The sequence below is a fragment of the Carica papaya genome, chromosome 8 (genome assembly GCF_054855325.1).
Source record: "Carica papaya isolate Zhongbai chromosome 8, ASM5485532v1, whole genome shotgun sequence".
Lineage (NCBI taxonomy): Eukaryota > Viridiplantae > Streptophyta > Magnoliopsida > Brassicales > Caricaceae > Carica > Carica papaya.
In genome coordinates, this window is record NC_142316.1 from 25,163,737 (window position 1) to 25,181,351 (window position 17,615).

Here is a 17,615-nt window from a genome sequence, read left to right on the forward strand (position 1 = left end):
TTTTAAATTTGATTTTAATAAAACAAAGTAGAATTAGAATAATAATAATAAAATAAAATAAAATTAAAATGGTTGGTTGTTCGTGAAAGAAACCTCTCATATTATAATAAATCTGACCACTACCGGAACATTGACTTTTGACTTTTGACTTTTGATATAATTTATTGTGAGTGAATTATGGAGACGGAGTCAAACTTGTCAAGAAAATTTCTATAGCTGCTCAAAAATTTACCCAAAAGAAAAGGTAAAAATGTAAGGTGTGATTTGGGATAACCGAAAGTTGATGACACTCATATTTGACTTTTCAACCAAACATATTCCTCATGCGTTGACCCACCCAATCAATTTCTCAGTTCTTTCTTTCGCAATATTTCAAAACAAACCCCCCCCCCCCCCAAGTCAACATATCAGATTCATGAATTACCTACCACTTATAAGCTCATCAACCAATTACTACAAATTTAAGTCTTTAAACTACAAATATTTATCAAACTTTCCTTGATAAGACGTTAACATTAACAATTAAAAGATTTAAATTCTTGAAATTTTCCATCTATAACAATCATAAATAACAAGACTTTGACAATTTCAACCTTTATTAACATATTCATACATGAAGCTTCCATTGAACTAAAATGAAAACACCTTCATATCAAATTCACTATTGTCTAAAGCCGTCATCATAAAAACATTTGACCCTTAACAAACCTCCTCCTCCTCCTCCTCCTCCTCCTCTCAAATCCAACCTCCTAAACGAATTAACCATGGCGACCTTCCCCATAGCCTACCAGGAGCATCTTCCATCTGTGCCATCCTGGCTGAACAAAGGCGACAACGCATGGCAATTGATTGCTTCCACTCTGGTTGGCTTACAGAGCATGCCGGGTCTTGTCATCATCTACGCAAGTATCGTCAAGAAGAAATGGGCCGTCAACTCTGCTTTCATGGCTCTCTACGCATTCGCCGCTGTTCTCATTTGCTGGGTCCTGGTGGCCTACCGCATGGCCTTCGGAGACGAATTGCTTCCCTTCTGGGGTAAAGGTGCACCGGCTCTAGGCCAGAACTATCTCATTGAACGAGCCCAGGTCCCGGAAAGCACCCACCATCGTTCTAATGGCTCGGTTGAGACCCCCATGATCCAGCCTTTTTACCCCATGGCCTCACTTGTTTACTTTCAATTCACTTTTGCTGCCATTACAGTCATTTTGCTAGCAGGCTCTGTTCTGGGTCGCATGAATATTAAAGCCTGGATGGCTTTTGTCCCCCTCTGGCTCATATTTTCCTACACCGTGGGCGCTTTCAGTCTCTGGGGCGGTGGCTTTCTTTTCCACTGGGGTGTTATTGATTACTCCGGGGGCTACGTGATTCACCTCTCTTCAGGAATCGCCGGCTTCACGGCAGCTTATTGGGTACTGCCAACTACTTTAATTACTAATTCTTTTATTTGGTTTGGTGGATACTAAATGATTGATTTGCAGGTTGGACCGAGGTTGAAGAGTGACAGAGAAAGGTTTCCTCCAAACAATGTGTTGCTGATGCTTGCGGGTGCGGGTTTGCTGTGGATGGGATGGTCTGGTTTCAATGGTGGAGCTCCGTATGCAGCTCATATTGACGCATCTATAGCTGTGCTGAACACGAATGTCTGTGCGGCAACTAGCCTTCTTGTTTGGACAACTCTTGATGTTATTTTCTTTGGTAAGCCTTCGGTGATCGGAGCCGTTCAAGGGATGATGACGGGACTTGTCTGCATCACTCCCGGTGCAGGTAAAGTTTTTCTACAGCCTCCATATTTGAAAAGTATGTATATGTATTAATTGGAGAAATAATCTAATTAATTATTTATTGTTTAACCCCGAAAAGTAGAATATATAGGTAGATAATGTAACGGGTACGTGATTGGTGCAGGATTGGTGCAATCATGGGCAGCAATAGTGATGGGGATTCTTTCCGGTAGTATTCCATGGGTGTCTATGATGATCCTCCACAAAAATTCCAGCCTCTTACAGAAGGTACATATATATATATATATTTTTTTTTTAAGATTGATTATCGTAAATTTCTGGTGCTTTGACAAAAGTGTTATGTATATGTATATACGTATATATATGTATATCCCCCATTTTCAAACTATCTAGTGATCATAGGGTTCTTTAGAATTAATGAACATTAATGCTTTAGAATTCTCGTACACAAGTCTCATCATAATAGTAATATGTTAAGACTTTTCCTGTTTGAAAACCTAAATAAAAAATAAAAAATAAAAAAATGAACACGTCCCTACCCAAAGTCTTCGTCGTATGTATGTATGTAAAATGTTTATGTTTGCATTGATTAACATATAAGAAGTTTGTTTTTAAATAGAAATCTAAATGTTTTATTAATTACGTCAGATTATAAAATAATTTTACATCGAGATTATACAAAAATACACCATCTAATTTAACTTTACAATCGCTTTTAAAATGATGACTTACTGACTATTTAGGCTAATGTTGAATAGGTGGATGACACACTGGGCGTGTTCCACACCCACGCGGTTGCTGGGCTCCTAGGCGGGTTATTGACTGGTCTATTTGCAGAGCCGCACCTATGCAATCTCATATTGCCGGTGTCGGACAGCAGAGGTGCGATTTATGGTGATGGGTTTCAGTTGTTGAAGCAATTGGTTGCAGCCATGTTCGTGATTGGGTGGAACATCGTCTCCACCACAATTATTCTAATGATAATAAGATTGTTTATACCACTGAGGATGGGTGAAGAGGAGCTGGCCATAGGTGACGATGCTGCTCATGGTGAAGAAGCTTATGCTCTTTGGGGTGATGGGGAAAGATATGACCCTAAAAAGCATGGCAGTAATTTTCAACAATCTTCTTATTCCGAGATTATTCCAACCACCTCACCCTACACAAATGGTGCTAGAGGTGTAACTATTAGTTTGTAAGCTTGTAGCTATACATACATAGACCTCCTAAAACTATACCCGCCAATATACACACATATAGGATGTCGGATATATATATATATATATATATATATATTATTCTTTGTATATACAATCAAGATTTATAATTTCTTATGTTTTATTGTCTGCAAGTTTTCATTTTAATTAATATTTATTTAACATAAATTTTTATAGGTTACGATAAAAAAAAATATATAATGCACACTCTATATAAAATCAAATATAATATTAAATGTTAATATTTTTTTCTTGTATCAATTAATAAAATTATTAATTAGTTAATAAACAAGAGTACAACCTTCAAATTAAAATACAATGGTATAACCCAATTCGAATTTATAATTTCTTATAAAAGAATAAATATATCAATTATTTAATTAAGAAATGATTGATTAAATACTACTAAGATGATTTGTGATTTATTGTATATGAACAACATGATGTTAAGAGCACATGATTTGGTTGGATGTGAAAATTTTGTAACCTAGTAGTAATCAAAATAATTTTTAATGTAATTTGTAATAAATAATAGATATTATATAAATTTTGTAATAATTACTATTAACTATAGTTGTTAAATTTTAACTAAAAGCACCACTTGTAGTTAAAATTAGTTTCCTTAATTACTTTGTATAAATGCCACAATCACCATTGATGAAAATCATCCTATTCATTTTTTTTCATTCCTGAAAAATCTCTCTCTCTCTCTCTCTCTCTATTTCTATCTCTCTATCCTAATGTTCCTTTCTCACTCGACTACACCTTGAATCAAAGTGTATTCTTGATATTCTAAGTCAATTTCTTGTGATTTTATCAATGAGATTATTCAATTTGGAATCAGAGTGATTTTAATCAAGTTTTTTTTTCTTAGAAGAAAAAGAATAAAGAAACCTTAGTTTCGAAGTTTCTGCGAAATCTTGTACTCCCCTCATCCCTTATAGTTTAAGTGTCGATATATTATTTGAAAGATTTATTATTGTCAGTTAAAGAGATTTTACATGAAAAAATCATCTACCTTAGATCTGTCAAAGATGGAAGAGAACTTTGGGAATCCATACTATGTGCATCTGTAGGAGAATCAATCACTGTAGCTCACCTTAACCGTTCTTATCGGTAGACGAATCGATCTAAGTAACTGAATAAGGATGATCTGATGTACGAGGCCTGGAAAAGATGCAACACCATAATTTATCTTGGATTGTGAGACTTTTATCACCTTCCATAGCATAGAGCGTGATATAGATAGACTATGCAAAAGATCTCTGGAAAAACTTACATGATAGGTTTTTGCAATATGATGTAGTTCATATTTCTAATTTACACGAGAAAATATACTCTCTAAAACAAGGTACTTATTTTATTACAAAGTACCTCACTCAGTTAAAAAGATTATGGGATGAGTTAATGAATGTGAGGCTTGTATTTGCATGTCAATCACATAGTGCCTCTATTGTGTCCTTAGCAATTAGAAATTATCAAGAAGGAGGTCAAGTAATAAGATTCTTAAAAGGATTAAATGAATCATTTAGTATCATAAATGCTAGAACAAAGTGTTTGCCTCATACTCCTTATAAAGTCATTACTAAGTTTGAACAAAGTGTTTGCCTTAATATTACAACATGAAAGACTTGTGAATGCATTTTACCTTTATAGAGTTATGAATCAAACATATTGTATGTAAATAAATGAGGTTTTGATAAGTCATTAAGGACCAAAAATACATATTGTAATTTTGTAAACATGACAAAACCCACTAAGAATGGAAACACCAAGAAGCCAACATGTATGTACTATGGTTTTCTTGGTCACACAATAGACATATGTTATAAGAAACATGGGTACCCATTAGGTTATAAGCCCAAACAAAGGAAAAATCCCAGTGCAAATTAGTTAGGGACATTTCCAACTAATTTAGATATTCATAGTAGTGATGTTGATTCTCATGTGAAATTTAGGAACCAGAGTATTGTTTCAGAGACACGTCATCTTTCATTTACCAAATAATAATATGATAGAATTTTTGCCTTGATTCAACCTACATTGTTAACAATCAATACAATCGATTACAATGCCCTAATGCTAAAAATCAACAATCTTTCAACAACATACAAACATCTAACAAAATCCAACAACATTTCCTCTTCAATTCCTCATTTATTTTCAATAAAAGTAGATGATTAAATAATAGATATCCTGACAAGAGACCATATAGTAAGTTTTATCGAGTTGTTTGCTAGTTATTAACCTATAAATAATGTTTTCATAGAACTGTCTTATTCACAAATAGTGAATGTAAGACATATTTGCAATATGCATCTTCTACCACATTCATACTCCACAATGCTCTTTATGTCCCTCATTTCTCATTAAACATTATATCAGTCAGTAAATTTGATGTAGAACCTGGGTCCAAAAAACGTAATTCAAAACCCCGTATATATAGCAACTAGAAACTCAAACCCTAAGTAAACCCTCCATACTTGACCCACACTGTGAAAACCAAGGTTATAAGGAAAGAAGCAACGAATTAGAATTGAAAAGATACCATAAAACTTACCTCGATAAGTGATTCCAATTCCTAACACAATAAATTAGTCGAAAATTCACTCACTCACTCTTGAAAACTTGAAATTTTAAAACAAGATTATAAACTTTTTAAATGCCTACAACTCTGAATTAAAGGTCTGTTTATAGTGTATGCTCTGTAAATAATAAGGAAAATAATCTCCTAAAATAATGAAAAAATTACATATAAAAATAAATCTAAAATAAAATAAGAAAACTTACAAAATTAAGAGGATTGTTTTCCAAAATAGGATAAATATTATCTACTTTTTTAAATAAAAGAGATCTTGATTAATGGAGAGCAAGATGGCTGCCCATTTATATCCTAAATCGTGAGATTTGGCTTTTAAATGAGTTTTCCCCCTTTTTTTCAATCAACTTGTGATTTTAGGAGCATCTTCCCCTTTTGGTCGATTCTCCTCACTTAAGGGAAATTCTTTCCCTTTTTCTTGTTTGTTTCCCTATTGCACCTTGAGTGAATTGTATATGCCATTATACCCTTGGATTAATGGCTTTGCTATCTTCTTTCTTTGGGCTTTTTTAGTGGATCTAAATTCATTTTCCTCATTGATCCACACTAGTACAAAAAGTTGAAAGACTTGTAATCTTTTAGCTCTCTCTCTTGTAATGAGCCCACTAGGCATTGAGATATCTTCTTCATCCATCCTCTTTCAACCACCAACTTGTCTATTCTTTTGGGCTTAGCCATCAATTTGTCCATTTTTTGGGCTCGGCCGCCATTCATCTCCCCTTAATTGTTCATTTCATGATCCATATTCATGCTCACATCATCCCTCCCTCTTCAAAAAGATTCGTCCTCGAATATAATATGCATAAAAAAGGAAAAAATAATAAACATTAAATGTAATAGACACATTGTACTCACATAAGAGATCAATTTTAGAAGTGTTGTCATCAACACATTCTAGGACTTGAAAAGGTCTGTCTCTTTGGGAGTTCAACTTAGATTTTCATTGATCGACAAATCTTTTCTTTTGCATATAAACTCATACCCAATCACTAGGTTAGAAAACTACTCGTTTCTTTCCTTTATTATCATGTCGTGTATAGTATTCATTTTTCTTCTAGATATCTTGTCAAACCTTCTCATGTATGGTTTTAATAAATTTTGCTCTCTGCTAACTGTTGATGTCCTAAATCTCCTTCAAAGGTAAAAGCGTGAGGTTCAATGAAGTTAAAGGATTAACATCATAAATAATCTTAAAAGATCAAAACCCTATAGTGGTGTGAATGCTCGTATTATATCTAAATTAGGTAAACAATCCTCCCATGTCAAATTTCGACCAGTTACAACCCTCAACAAGGATCCTAGGGCCCTATTAATGATCTCAATCTGATTATCAATCTAGGGATGACATGTAGTAGAGAATAATAACTTAGATCCTAATTTACTTCATAGAACTCCCTAAAAGTGAATAAGGAATTCTACATCTCTATCACTCACGATAATCTTAAGAATGCCATGAAGTCTCACAACATCTCTGAAAAATAAATTTTACAATATTTGTTGCATCATCAGTCTTATGGCAAGCAATGAAGTGTGTCATCTTCCTAAATAGATCTATAATGACAAATATGGTATCACTATATCTACTAGTCCAAGGCAATCCTAATAGAAAATCTATAAATATGTCTATTTAGAGTGCTGTAGATACAAAAAAATGTGTGTATAATTAATGAGGTAAAACCCTAGATTTACCCTGCTTACATGCAATACACCTACTACAAATGCGCTCAATATCTTTCGTCATATTAGGTTAATAAAAATGCTCATGTAATATGTTTAGAGTTTTAGCTACCTTAAAATACCCTATCAATCCCCCCATCATGAGCCCCATATACTAGTAATTCCCTAGGTGAACAGTTGGACACACATAACTTACCATTTCTAAGGAAAAAACTATCATGTCTATAAAATTTCTTGAATGCAAAATGCTCACATGCATAATAAACAGTATAAAGATTATTATTATTAGCATAAAAATTATTATCATTAGCATACATCTCCTATATGTATTTAAATCCTAAAAACTTAGTGCTAAGTATAGAAATCAAAGCATACCTGTGAGATAATGCATCAATAACAATATTATCCTTACCTTATTTGTACCTAATTATATAGGAGAATGATTCAATGAATTCGACCCACTTATCGTGATGATTGTTGAGTTTACTTGAGCCCTTTAGATGTTTTAGAGATTCGTGGTCTATATAGATTACAAATTCCTTTAACAATAAATAGTATTGTCATACCTCTAATGCTCTCATCAATGTGTACAAATCTTTATTGTAGGTTGAGTAGTTCAACAGTCTGCTACTAAGTTTCTCACTGAAAAAAGCCATGGGGACCCCTTCCTACATCAGAACTACTCTTATATCTATACTTAAAGCGTCATGTTCAAGCTCAAAAGTTTTGTTAAAGTCAAGTAAAGCTAAAATATGTGCATAATATAATTTATTTCTCAATAAAGTAAAAGTATGCTCTTGTTTTTCAGTCTATTCAAACTTTAAATTTTTTTTACTAGTTCATTCAATGGTGCTGCAATAGAACTAAAATCCCTAACAAATCGACAGTAGAAGTTCACCAAATCATGAAAACTCCTTACCTCACTGGCTAACGTCGGGGTAAACATTCTCTAATTGCTTTCACCTTATCCTTATCTACCTCAATGCCATATGAATTAACTACAAACCCTAAAAATATCAATTTTTCACTGTAGAAGGTACACTTCTTAGCATTTGCATATAATTGTTTTTTTTTCTAAGGCCTCAAGGACAGACTTGATATGCTGAAGGTAATCCTCAAAGATTTATTGTAAATTAGAATATCATCAAAATAAACTACCACAAATTTACCTAAAAAATATCATAGAACATGGTTCATAAGTCTCACGAAGGTGTTATGGGTATTTAATAACCCAAAAGCCATTACTAACCACTCATACAACCCATACTTAGTTTTAAAGATAGTTTTTCACTCATAGCCAGGTTTTATCCTAATCTGGTGGTATGCACTCTTAATATCTATCTTAATAAAAATAGTATATCAACTCAATTCATCCAACATATCATCTAACCTAACGATAAAGTATCGATATTTTACTGTAATTTTGTTTGCAGCTCGACAATCCACACATATTCTCTAGGAACCATCATTTTGAGGCACAACCAACACTAGAACAATACAAGGGCTCAAACTTTCTCTAACATATTCCTTACCTAATAATTATCCCACTTGCTGTTAAAGTTTCTTTGTCACCTCGGGATTACTTTGGTATGATAGATGGTTGGGAATTGAGGCTCAAAGGGTAAAATTTATCTGATGTTCGATCCTTTATAGTGGTGGTAGACCATCCGCAATCTCCTTCGGGAACACATATTCATATTCCTACAAAAGAGAGAAAATAAACTAAGTAAAGAAGTGCCAATGTCAAACAAATTTAGATAGGCATCCTTATACTCAAATATAATTAAGTTTTTCTTCTCACATGACACTCTTCTCACTTTTCTCTCCTTTATATATAAACACTTTTTTTTTCTCTCTTCTCTCACTTTCTCTCATTGGGCCTTCTTCATTTTTCTTTTGGGCATCTTTTACACTCAGTGGACTTTATTTATTTTTTTTAGCATCTTTTTTCTCTCAGTGTGCCATTCTTTTTCTTTTCGGCCTCTTTTCTTTTTCTTTCTTTTTATTTTTCTTTCTCTGAATGTTCTTTATAGGACCTTTTGATTTTGATTTAATCAGCATAGACCTCTGTTGGAGATAGAAGTGTCAGAATGTATTTTAGGCTATCTAGACATAAAGAATATTAATTTTTAAATCTGCCATGATGTACTTATCTCTCATATTGTCATGGTCGTCTAAACAGGAGATGATCGGCGTGTATACGAACAACATCACTACATATGTCATCTTTATACTTAAATATGGAATAGGGAATCTTGACTTGCTTGTGTACCCTGACTTCTTCATATTCATTAAGCCAATGTAATCTATACAGTTAGGATGTTTAATATATGACAAACCTAACTTGTCAATTAGAAAAGTGTTGACGATATTGGTGCAATTATCTCCATCTATGATCAAATTGTCTACCTTCCCATTCACATGACCTTTGGTGTGGAAAATGTTCTCTATTTAATCGTTGTCTGTCTCCTTAGATTGCATATTCATGGTTTTCCAGACAACCAATATCTCATCCTGCACTGAGGCTGCTAAACTGTCTTCACAATCATCTAGTGATGTTCTATTATCATCATCACTATTATACTCACTAACACTCTCTATCTTGCCATCAACTTGCAATAACATTATCTTTTTGTTAGGGCATTGCGAAGCGATGTGTCCAGAAGGCACCTAAAACACTAAATATAATTTTATTTTTAAGTAATAATAGGTCATTTAAGGTTACCTTTACATTAGTAGAGTTAGGTTTGTCCCTCCTTCATTTAAATCTCTTTCTCTCCTTTTTTTTGGGTAATCTGGAACTAAACTGAGAGGTAAACTAAGAATTACTGCTGGAAGAACCTCTATACTTCAGTTGTCTCTCAATTTTTATAGTCATTTGTACTATCTCATCCATATCTATGTAGTTATGTAGTTCCACAGCATTGGTAATCTCTATGTTCAGGTCACTCAGAAATCTAGCCATGATGGCTTTTAGACTCTCATAAATTATGGCGTGATCATTGTCATTTTTATCTCCTTATAGTAATCTTCCATAAATAAGGATCCCTGAGTCAACCTTTGGAGCTTCTAGTGCAATTTTCTTTTATAATAAGATGGGATAAACCTCTTTTTCGTTATAGATTTCATCTATCTCTAGGTGGATACATGTTAGTCTCTTTCTCTTCTCCTGAGGGCAGTCACTTGATCCCACCAAAAAAGTGCATGATCTATGAACTCGACTGTTGCTAACTTTACTTTTTTAGCTTCACCACAATTGCAGCAATCAAAAATCAACTTTACCCTCCATTCCCACAAGAGGTAGATCTTTGCATCATTACTCTAAACGGGGTATCTGCACCTCGATTGATATGATGTCAACATTTTCCCTTCAGACTCCTCTTTTATCGACTTCACTATTGTGCTCGTAGGACTCATCATCATCCTGGGTGTGTTGGCATTACGGATGGCTACAGTTCCTTCCTCTATTTCTCTCATCCATCCTTATTGTTATACCTTTAATAGTAAGTTCAGTCTATCGTACATGTCATCCATCCTAACCTCCATACGTTTTTCTAAGGTCATAGGTCGGTTAGCTTCAATAGGCTATGATATATCTTTAAAAAGATGTTAATAGAAAAAGAAAAGAAATCACTCTTACAGTTACTCGTGTTTATCTCTCCTGTCTTCTTTCGTAAAGTTATTAGAATTGGATCTCTTGAATAAGGATAAGTAAGGTTATTTTTAAGACTCTGTAAAAAATCCTAAAAGAGAGCTTGTTCTCTAGAAGTTTAAAAGCAAGGACACATAAGAAAAATATATGATGTCTTTATGTTTATTGCTAAGTGTTAAGATACAATTAACCACTTAGATGTATAATGGAATTAGAGCACTTAAGAAAGAATGAAAATAGGAGTAGAAAAAGACAATTCTAGACTTAAAGCGTCAAGGATATGATTAATCCATATGGACATAACCAGAATATTATACCTAATTATTCTACCCATAGGAGGGCTACACTCTAAAACTTACCTGAATTTCTGTTATGTAGATATTATTGCAAGATGTTTGAATGCAATACAGCAAAAATAAATAAATAAATAAAATACAAAAATTGGAAACAAAGGGAAATCAAGCACTTTTTAAAATTTTGGAATTTATCGTTAATGTGCGACCTTGCTTGTTGGTGGCTTGAATGATATTTTTTTTAACCAAGCTTCTAAGCTCTTTTGTGGCCGATTCGCCTTCCTTGAGGGCAGTCGATCTTTCTGGACTTTTTATTCACATAGTTCTTTTTCACATAATATTTTTTGTATTGTAATAATGGAATTTAAAATTCTTTTATAATAATTGAAAGAATTAGCACCTTATGCAATCAGTGGTAATTTAATATAAATCGAATTCAAACAATAAATTAAAAAGAGAGTAGATTTACCGAAATCTAAGCTCTGATACCAACTAATGCAGAATTGGGATCGACAATGCAATTCAAAATTCTCCATATACATCAGCAACTAAAAACTCAAAACCTTAAGTAAATACTCCCTGCTTGACCCACACTCGACAGGGGAGAAAAACCAAGGTTATAAAGAAAGAAACAAAGAAGTAGAATGAAAAAAACACCACGAGACTTACCTCGATAAGTGATTCTAATTCTTAGTACAACAATTCGGTCAAAGACCCACTCACTCACTCTTGAAAGGTTGAAAGCTTAAAATAAAAAAACTTGAATTTTATTGTTATAAAATTTTTGAATGCCTATAACTTTAAATTAAATGTCTATTTATAGTGTAGGTAATGTAAATAATAAGAAAAATAATTTCCTAAATTAATGACAAAATTATGTAGAAAAATAAATCTAAAACATAATAGGAAAAATAACAAAATTAAGAGGATTACTTTTTAAAATATGATAGTTATTATTTCCTTTTTTAAATAGAAGAGATCTTAATCAATAGGGATTGATTTAGGTGGAAAAAAATTAAAAAATTAGGGTTGGCCATTAAAAGAGCAAGATGGTCATCATTTATGTCCTAAACTGTGAGATTTGGCTCTTAAATGAGTTCTCCTCTTTTTTCAGTCAACTTGCAGTTTTAGGAGCATCTTCCCTTTTTGGTTGATTCTCCTCCCCTAAGGGAAATTTCTTTCCCTTTTTTTAGTTGTTTTTCTCTTGCACTTGGAGTGAATTGTATATACCATTATACCGTTAGGTTAATGGCCTCATTGTCTTCTTTTCTTGGACTTCTTTAGTGGGTCCAAGCTCATCCTCCTCATTGATCCATGTTTGGACAAATAGTTAAAAGGCTTCTTCTAATCTTTTAACTATCTCCCTTATAATGGGCCCATTTGGCATTGAGATATCTTCTTCATCATTCTTTTCTTGGCTGCCACTCATCTTCTCTTGGTCGTCCCTTTTATGATCCATGTCCATTCTCACATCAAAATTACTATAAAAAATCTCTATATTGCCTAGTTTTCAATGAAAAATATTATTTTATTTAGGAAACTCAAGAGTAGAATATGATTATTTTAGCGAAGGAAAAGCATGAATTATATCTTCTTCAATACTCAATGGACCAATAATGTTCTTACTCTTGGTTATGTAACTATACAAAGTTCAGCTAGTTCTATTGATTTTTCTAATGTTGTGAATAATCAAACTCTTAATCATCCTTCTTCACCAAGACTTGAAATACTTCATCAAATTGACAACACTATTATTCCTTGTTCATCTTTCATTTGTGATACATATCATTTAGCTAAACAAAAGAGATTACTTTTTACCTATAAGCAGCTCAAAAAGTGAGCACTATTTTGGTTTAATCTATTTTGATATTTGGGATTCTATCTCAACTGCATTCTTGTATGGACATCATTATTTTTTTTACCGTTTTTTAGGACAAAAAATCATACACTTTAGTTATTTTCATTAAAGTTTTTTTTTTTTTTTTTTTTTTTACATTCGTATAGATGCAATTTAATAAGAAAATAAAGTGCATTAAATCTGATAATGGAAAAAAATTTGCTTTGCAGCGAGAAAAGTTATCTACAAAATTTATTCAATACAGCATGGTGGAAGGAAAGTATCAAATGTAGCAAGATCCTTGAGATTCCAAGCTCACCTACCAAATGAAGTTACAGACAGATTGTGTCCTCCATGCAGTGTATTTTTGATTAACCGAATATCTTCTCCTGTCATCAACAACAACAAAGCACCATTTGACCTTCTATTTCATGCCCCTCCCAAATTTGATGTTTATATTATTATGCTTCTCTCTACTCATGATTTCCATCTGTTCAAAGTTTGATCCCAGAGCCACAACATGCATCTCTCTTGGTTATCCTTCTAATATCAAAAGAAATTAGAATTTAGAGTACATAATACTATATATCTCATAAAGTCTCTATTTCTATATATGGTAATTTTGTTGAGCATTCTTTTTTTTTTTTTTTTTTTGTTTGCTTCCTATAAACATGACAGGGTCAACAAAAATAGATGATTATGTAACAGTTGTTAAAAATGATGTTTTCAGGTCCTCAAAACTCATAAGATGATGTTTCTAAATTCATATATTTGAATCTATATACACTCTGTTCTGATAATATTATTCCAGAAACACATTTAGTACCTAAAAACACAGTCTGAAACCCAACACAATTTCAATTAACTCCCTGTGAACCCCTCCTTAATTTGTGTAATTACCCAAATTTTGCTAATTCCTTTTTTATTTATTTGAAGCAACAATATATATATATATATATATATAATCAGATATCATAATCTTACGAGTATTTGACAAGAATTCTTGATTTGACAATGGAAACCATATTTAACTTCTTATAATTTAAAAACCTGACTTTTTTAACTCTGCCTCCATCAAATCTAATCTCTTAAATCCACTATTCACAAAGACGCTGACGACTTCAACTTCTGAAGCAACAGCATGAAGCAATGTGAAGCCTAGGATGTATGACCTATTTCCTACTCATTAAACCACCTATAACCCCCTTCATATGCATATGAACAAGTTGAAGGCACGATCAGAATTCAAGCCTTGAAGAAATAGCAGCCTGTTGTTCAGCAAGTCAAGAAAAAGGGAAATTTTCCACCAATGGTGATTGGTGATTATAAAAGCCAAGAACATAAAAGTTTGATTTACGAGGACAAGACATCCATTTCTTTCACTCACCAACCAAATTGAACAGGTAATAAATGCAAGAATGACAAGCATTAATTGGATTTTAAACCATGCCGCTAATAAATAAAAAATTAATTTCTACATCCTTGGCGCAAAATGCAGCGCCGTTTAAGCAAAATATCATTCTGCTATCAGAAGAATATATGATTTTCAGTATGGTGAATGGTATATATTTTATGCACCAAACAATCATACAACCAGAATTACACAAGACATTAGTCTAATCAAACTGCTCCCAATCCTGAGTCACCTTCGTTGAAGTTGTTGCCGGGGGAGGTGCCTCCAAGCTTCCCATTCCAGATTCAAAAGTCTCCCATTTGGTAGTCAATGACACAGTCTTGCTACTGTTGATAACTGGGTTTGAATTTCTGGCCTTTAGATTATCCAGGGTGTCATGGAAACTCTGAACACGACATACCTATAAGGTAGAGAGCTATAAGTTGAAAGAGACACATCTAGCAACTGCATACTGCCTCGAAATGTATTTGCAAATCAAAATTTAGTAGTATAAAAACCATGCTGTCCAGATTAGCCAGTAGAGGATCATATGCCCGGTCTATTAATATAAAAGGCTCTTCTATTTTAATTAGAGAACAAAATAAGATGCAATAATATGACGCAACAATATCAAACAATGAAGTGGAATATTTGCCTCTACTAAAAGCCAATAGCTAAAAGATATGTGTGAAAGCTCATTTCACTTTCATAATCACATCCTTCAAAGACACAAATAGACCATAAAGGAGCACAACACCTTATGGAAAGCCAACTTCTATGCCCAGGTGAAACCAGCGCATAGCATCAAGCTAGTACTGCTTTTGGGAGAGGAAAATGTTCTGGATAAGCTTCTGAGGGCTGGGAGCGGGAGTAATGGGTAAGTTTATGGTGCATACTGTAGTTATATAGAGATGAGTCATAGTGGCAGAGTCAGAATAAACAAGTCACTAAACTAGGTATTCTAAATAAGCATTGGTATCTGCTAAAGAAGCCTCCAGTCACTTTAGAAAACATATAAGGCTCTGATATGAGTGGAATCATAAGAAAGAGCCCAAGGAAAGTTGAATATGAAAGGCATTGATCTCTTATTAATAACTTGTTTACAAGAAGATAAACAGGGATCCTTCCCCTCTTAATGCTTCATCGATATCCTGCATAAGATTCACTGCCTACATGATATAATAGAAATGCTGATGCACATTAACTGTTTGTCAACATTTCCAGTAACATATCTCATGACCTGCATAATTTTCCACTCCTAATCTCCAGCCTACAAAACAAACATCGAGTACAGAGATAACTTGGGACAACTTTCTCTCCAGTTCTTCCATGGGAATTTCATCAAACATGCTAGTAACAACATTATCCAACATCAGTTTATTCAAAAACAGGATTCCACTAACAAATTCAATAAAATGCACTGACACCTCATTCAGATTAAGTTCCTTAAAGAAATAACAATTAATAAATCCCTTCGACCTACTTGCATATGTGAAATGGTTTGTTTGTTTGTTTGCTTTTTTTTTAATTAAAACTGGTTGAAAGCATAGAAACCATTTAGAGAAAGGAACCAGCATATAACCTTCCTTTACAATGCAGAATACTTACCTCAGCCTTTCTCTGCATTTTTGCTTCTCCTTCAGCTTCAATGCTATCCAGTTTCAACAATTGTCTCATGAGCAACTCTGCCGACATATCAAATTCCTCATTCACAACCTTCGTGCCACTATTGACAGCCACTTCCAGGGCAGCAACCTAATAAAACCAACAATCAAAATGAGCCTCAATAGAAATGTGCGTTTTTGGAAATAGACATACAGTACACGGACTCACCCTTTCAGAGAGTTTATCAATCTCTTCCCTCACTCCAGCGACAGCAGCAAGAGCCTTTGACCTTGCTTCACTTTCCTCTGAATGCTCAACATTCTTCTCTTTACTTTCTGGGTCCTTCAAGAGCAAGACTTTTGACTTATCCTTCACACCAGCTGTATGCAACTCCTCATTGTCTTCTTTCTCTTGTCCCCGGAACAAGATTTTCTGCACTCCGGGCTCCAACCCAGTTTTTTGTGCAATAACTTTCTTCACATCCCCTGTTATGAAGGAAGCAAAGGAGAAGCACATAGTTTATATGAGTTTAAATTACTCTTAATCGTTGTAACAAAATAGAAAAGAATTTGGCCCGAGTTTCGGGCTCAAGGGGCACAAAGGGCCTTTTGGCACCACATGGAATGGGATTCGAGCTACATCTTTCTCTTTGTCTCAAGACATGTACTCCCCCTAGAAGGCCTTTAGGTAAAGGAAAAGAATAGACAGAACGAAAATTTTCGAAGGAACCATGACGTAATGCCTCCAGAAAGAAATTAACCTAAAACAACTAAGCCCTTATATGATTAACCTGAGAGTATACTCGCACAACTGATGTTTGTTACTTGCTTGATCATCGTTTCTAGAATATCCAAAAACCCAAATTCTTGGCTTGCAATAAAATTTCTCGGAAAATAAACGAAAAACAGAGAAACAACAATTTCACCAGAAAGTATTAACAATAAACAAGGATTGGACAAGGCAGTAGAAACAAACAGCGAAACCCTAGAAACGCCAACTAAGAAATTGAAACACTCGCGTATCGGTACCCAGATATGTGCCAAAATTCGGATATAATAATGGACAAGCCGTTCAAGCCTCATGAGGAATTAACAATAAACAAGTGCAGTAGCAGGAAGTATTTCGGGTTTCGAACAAGATAAATTCTACAACTTCTAATAAAATTGAAGAGTTACCGAAAGTGGAGTTCGCAGGAAGAGAGACCTCATGCTGAGCAGGACCATGAGAGACGTTGATTTTGATCGTGGATCCACTAGCAGCCGCTTCATGATGATGATGACGATGATGATGGTTTTGGTGATCATGTCCATTCTCTTCTCTTCTCTGTACGAGCATGCCACCTGGCCTCACCTCCCACTCGGCCTCCTCATTTTTCCCACTTAAATTGTTCATGGACCTCGACTCAAAAAATCAAAGAAATCAGAGGCGATCAACAAGATGTTCTCAGAAAGACGAAGGAAGAGGTGCGTCGAGAACTTGAGGAGGGAATCTGAAGGAAGGAAGAATTTATGTTTGACTAGCGATTTACTTTGCCGCTAGAGTAATCGAAGGACAGGGGTTTGTCGAAAGTACTGTGCGCGAGCTTATAACTGACGTTGAG

At 34.1% G+C, this 17,615-nt stretch overlaps 2 protein-coding genes across 2 annotated transcripts; one reads left to right on the top strand and one right to left on the bottom strand.

The window, feature by feature from the left end:
- The first annotated feature begins 589 nt into the window (after positions 1 to 589).
- On the top strand, positions 590 to 3,076 carry AMT2 (ammonium transporter 2). Its single transcript, XM_022035317.2, has 4 exons — positions 590 to 1,409; positions 1,479 to 1,764; positions 1,906 to 2,009; positions 2,501 to 3,076. The coding sequence occupies exons 1-4, from the start codon at positions 765 to 767 to the stop codon at positions 2,939 to 2,941; spliced, it is 1,476 nt and encodes a 491-aa protein (XP_021891009.1). The 5' UTR covers positions 590 to 764; the 3' UTR covers positions 2,942 to 3,076.
- Positions 3,077 to 14,449: 11,373 nt separating this feature from the next.
- BAG4 (BCL-2-associated athanogene 4) lies at positions 14,450 to 17,612 on the bottom strand. Its single transcript, XM_022035363.2, has 4 exons — positions 17,191 to 17,612; positions 16,244 to 16,500; positions 16,019 to 16,165; positions 14,450 to 14,831 (listed from the first exon to the last, which is right to left on the bottom strand). Exons 1-4 carry the CDS (start codon positions 17,405 to 17,407, stop codon positions 14,634 to 14,636), a joined length of 819 nt encoding a protein of 272 aa, XP_021891055.1. The 5' UTR covers positions 17,408 to 17,612; the 3' UTR covers positions 14,450 to 14,633.
- Positions 17,613 to 17,615: the final 3 nt, after the last annotated feature.

Coding starts and splice junctions, on each gene's coding strand:
- AMT2 (XM_022035317.2), top strand. CDS start 765: ATGGCGACCTTCCCCATAGCCTACCAGGAGCATCTTCCATCTGTGCCA. Junction 1,765..1,905: donor CTGCATCACTCCCGGTGCAG/GTAAAGTTTTTC, acceptor TGATTGGTGCAG/GATTGGTGCAATCATGGGCA. Junction 2,010..2,500: donor ATTCCAGCCTCTTACAGAAG/GTACATATATAT, acceptor AATGTTGAATAG/GTGGATGACACACTGGGCGT.
- BAG4 (XM_022035363.2), bottom strand. CDS start 17,407: ATGAACAATTTAAGTGGGAAAAATGAGGAGGCCGAGTGGGAGGTGAGG. Junction 16,501..17,190: donor TCCTGCGAACTCCACTTTCG/GTAACTCTTCAA, acceptor CCTTCATAACAG/GGGATGTGAAGAAAGTTATT. Junction 16,166..16,243: donor TTGATAAACTCTCTGAAAGG/GTGAGTCCGTGT, acceptor TGGTTTTATTAG/GTTGCTGCCCTGGAAGTGGC.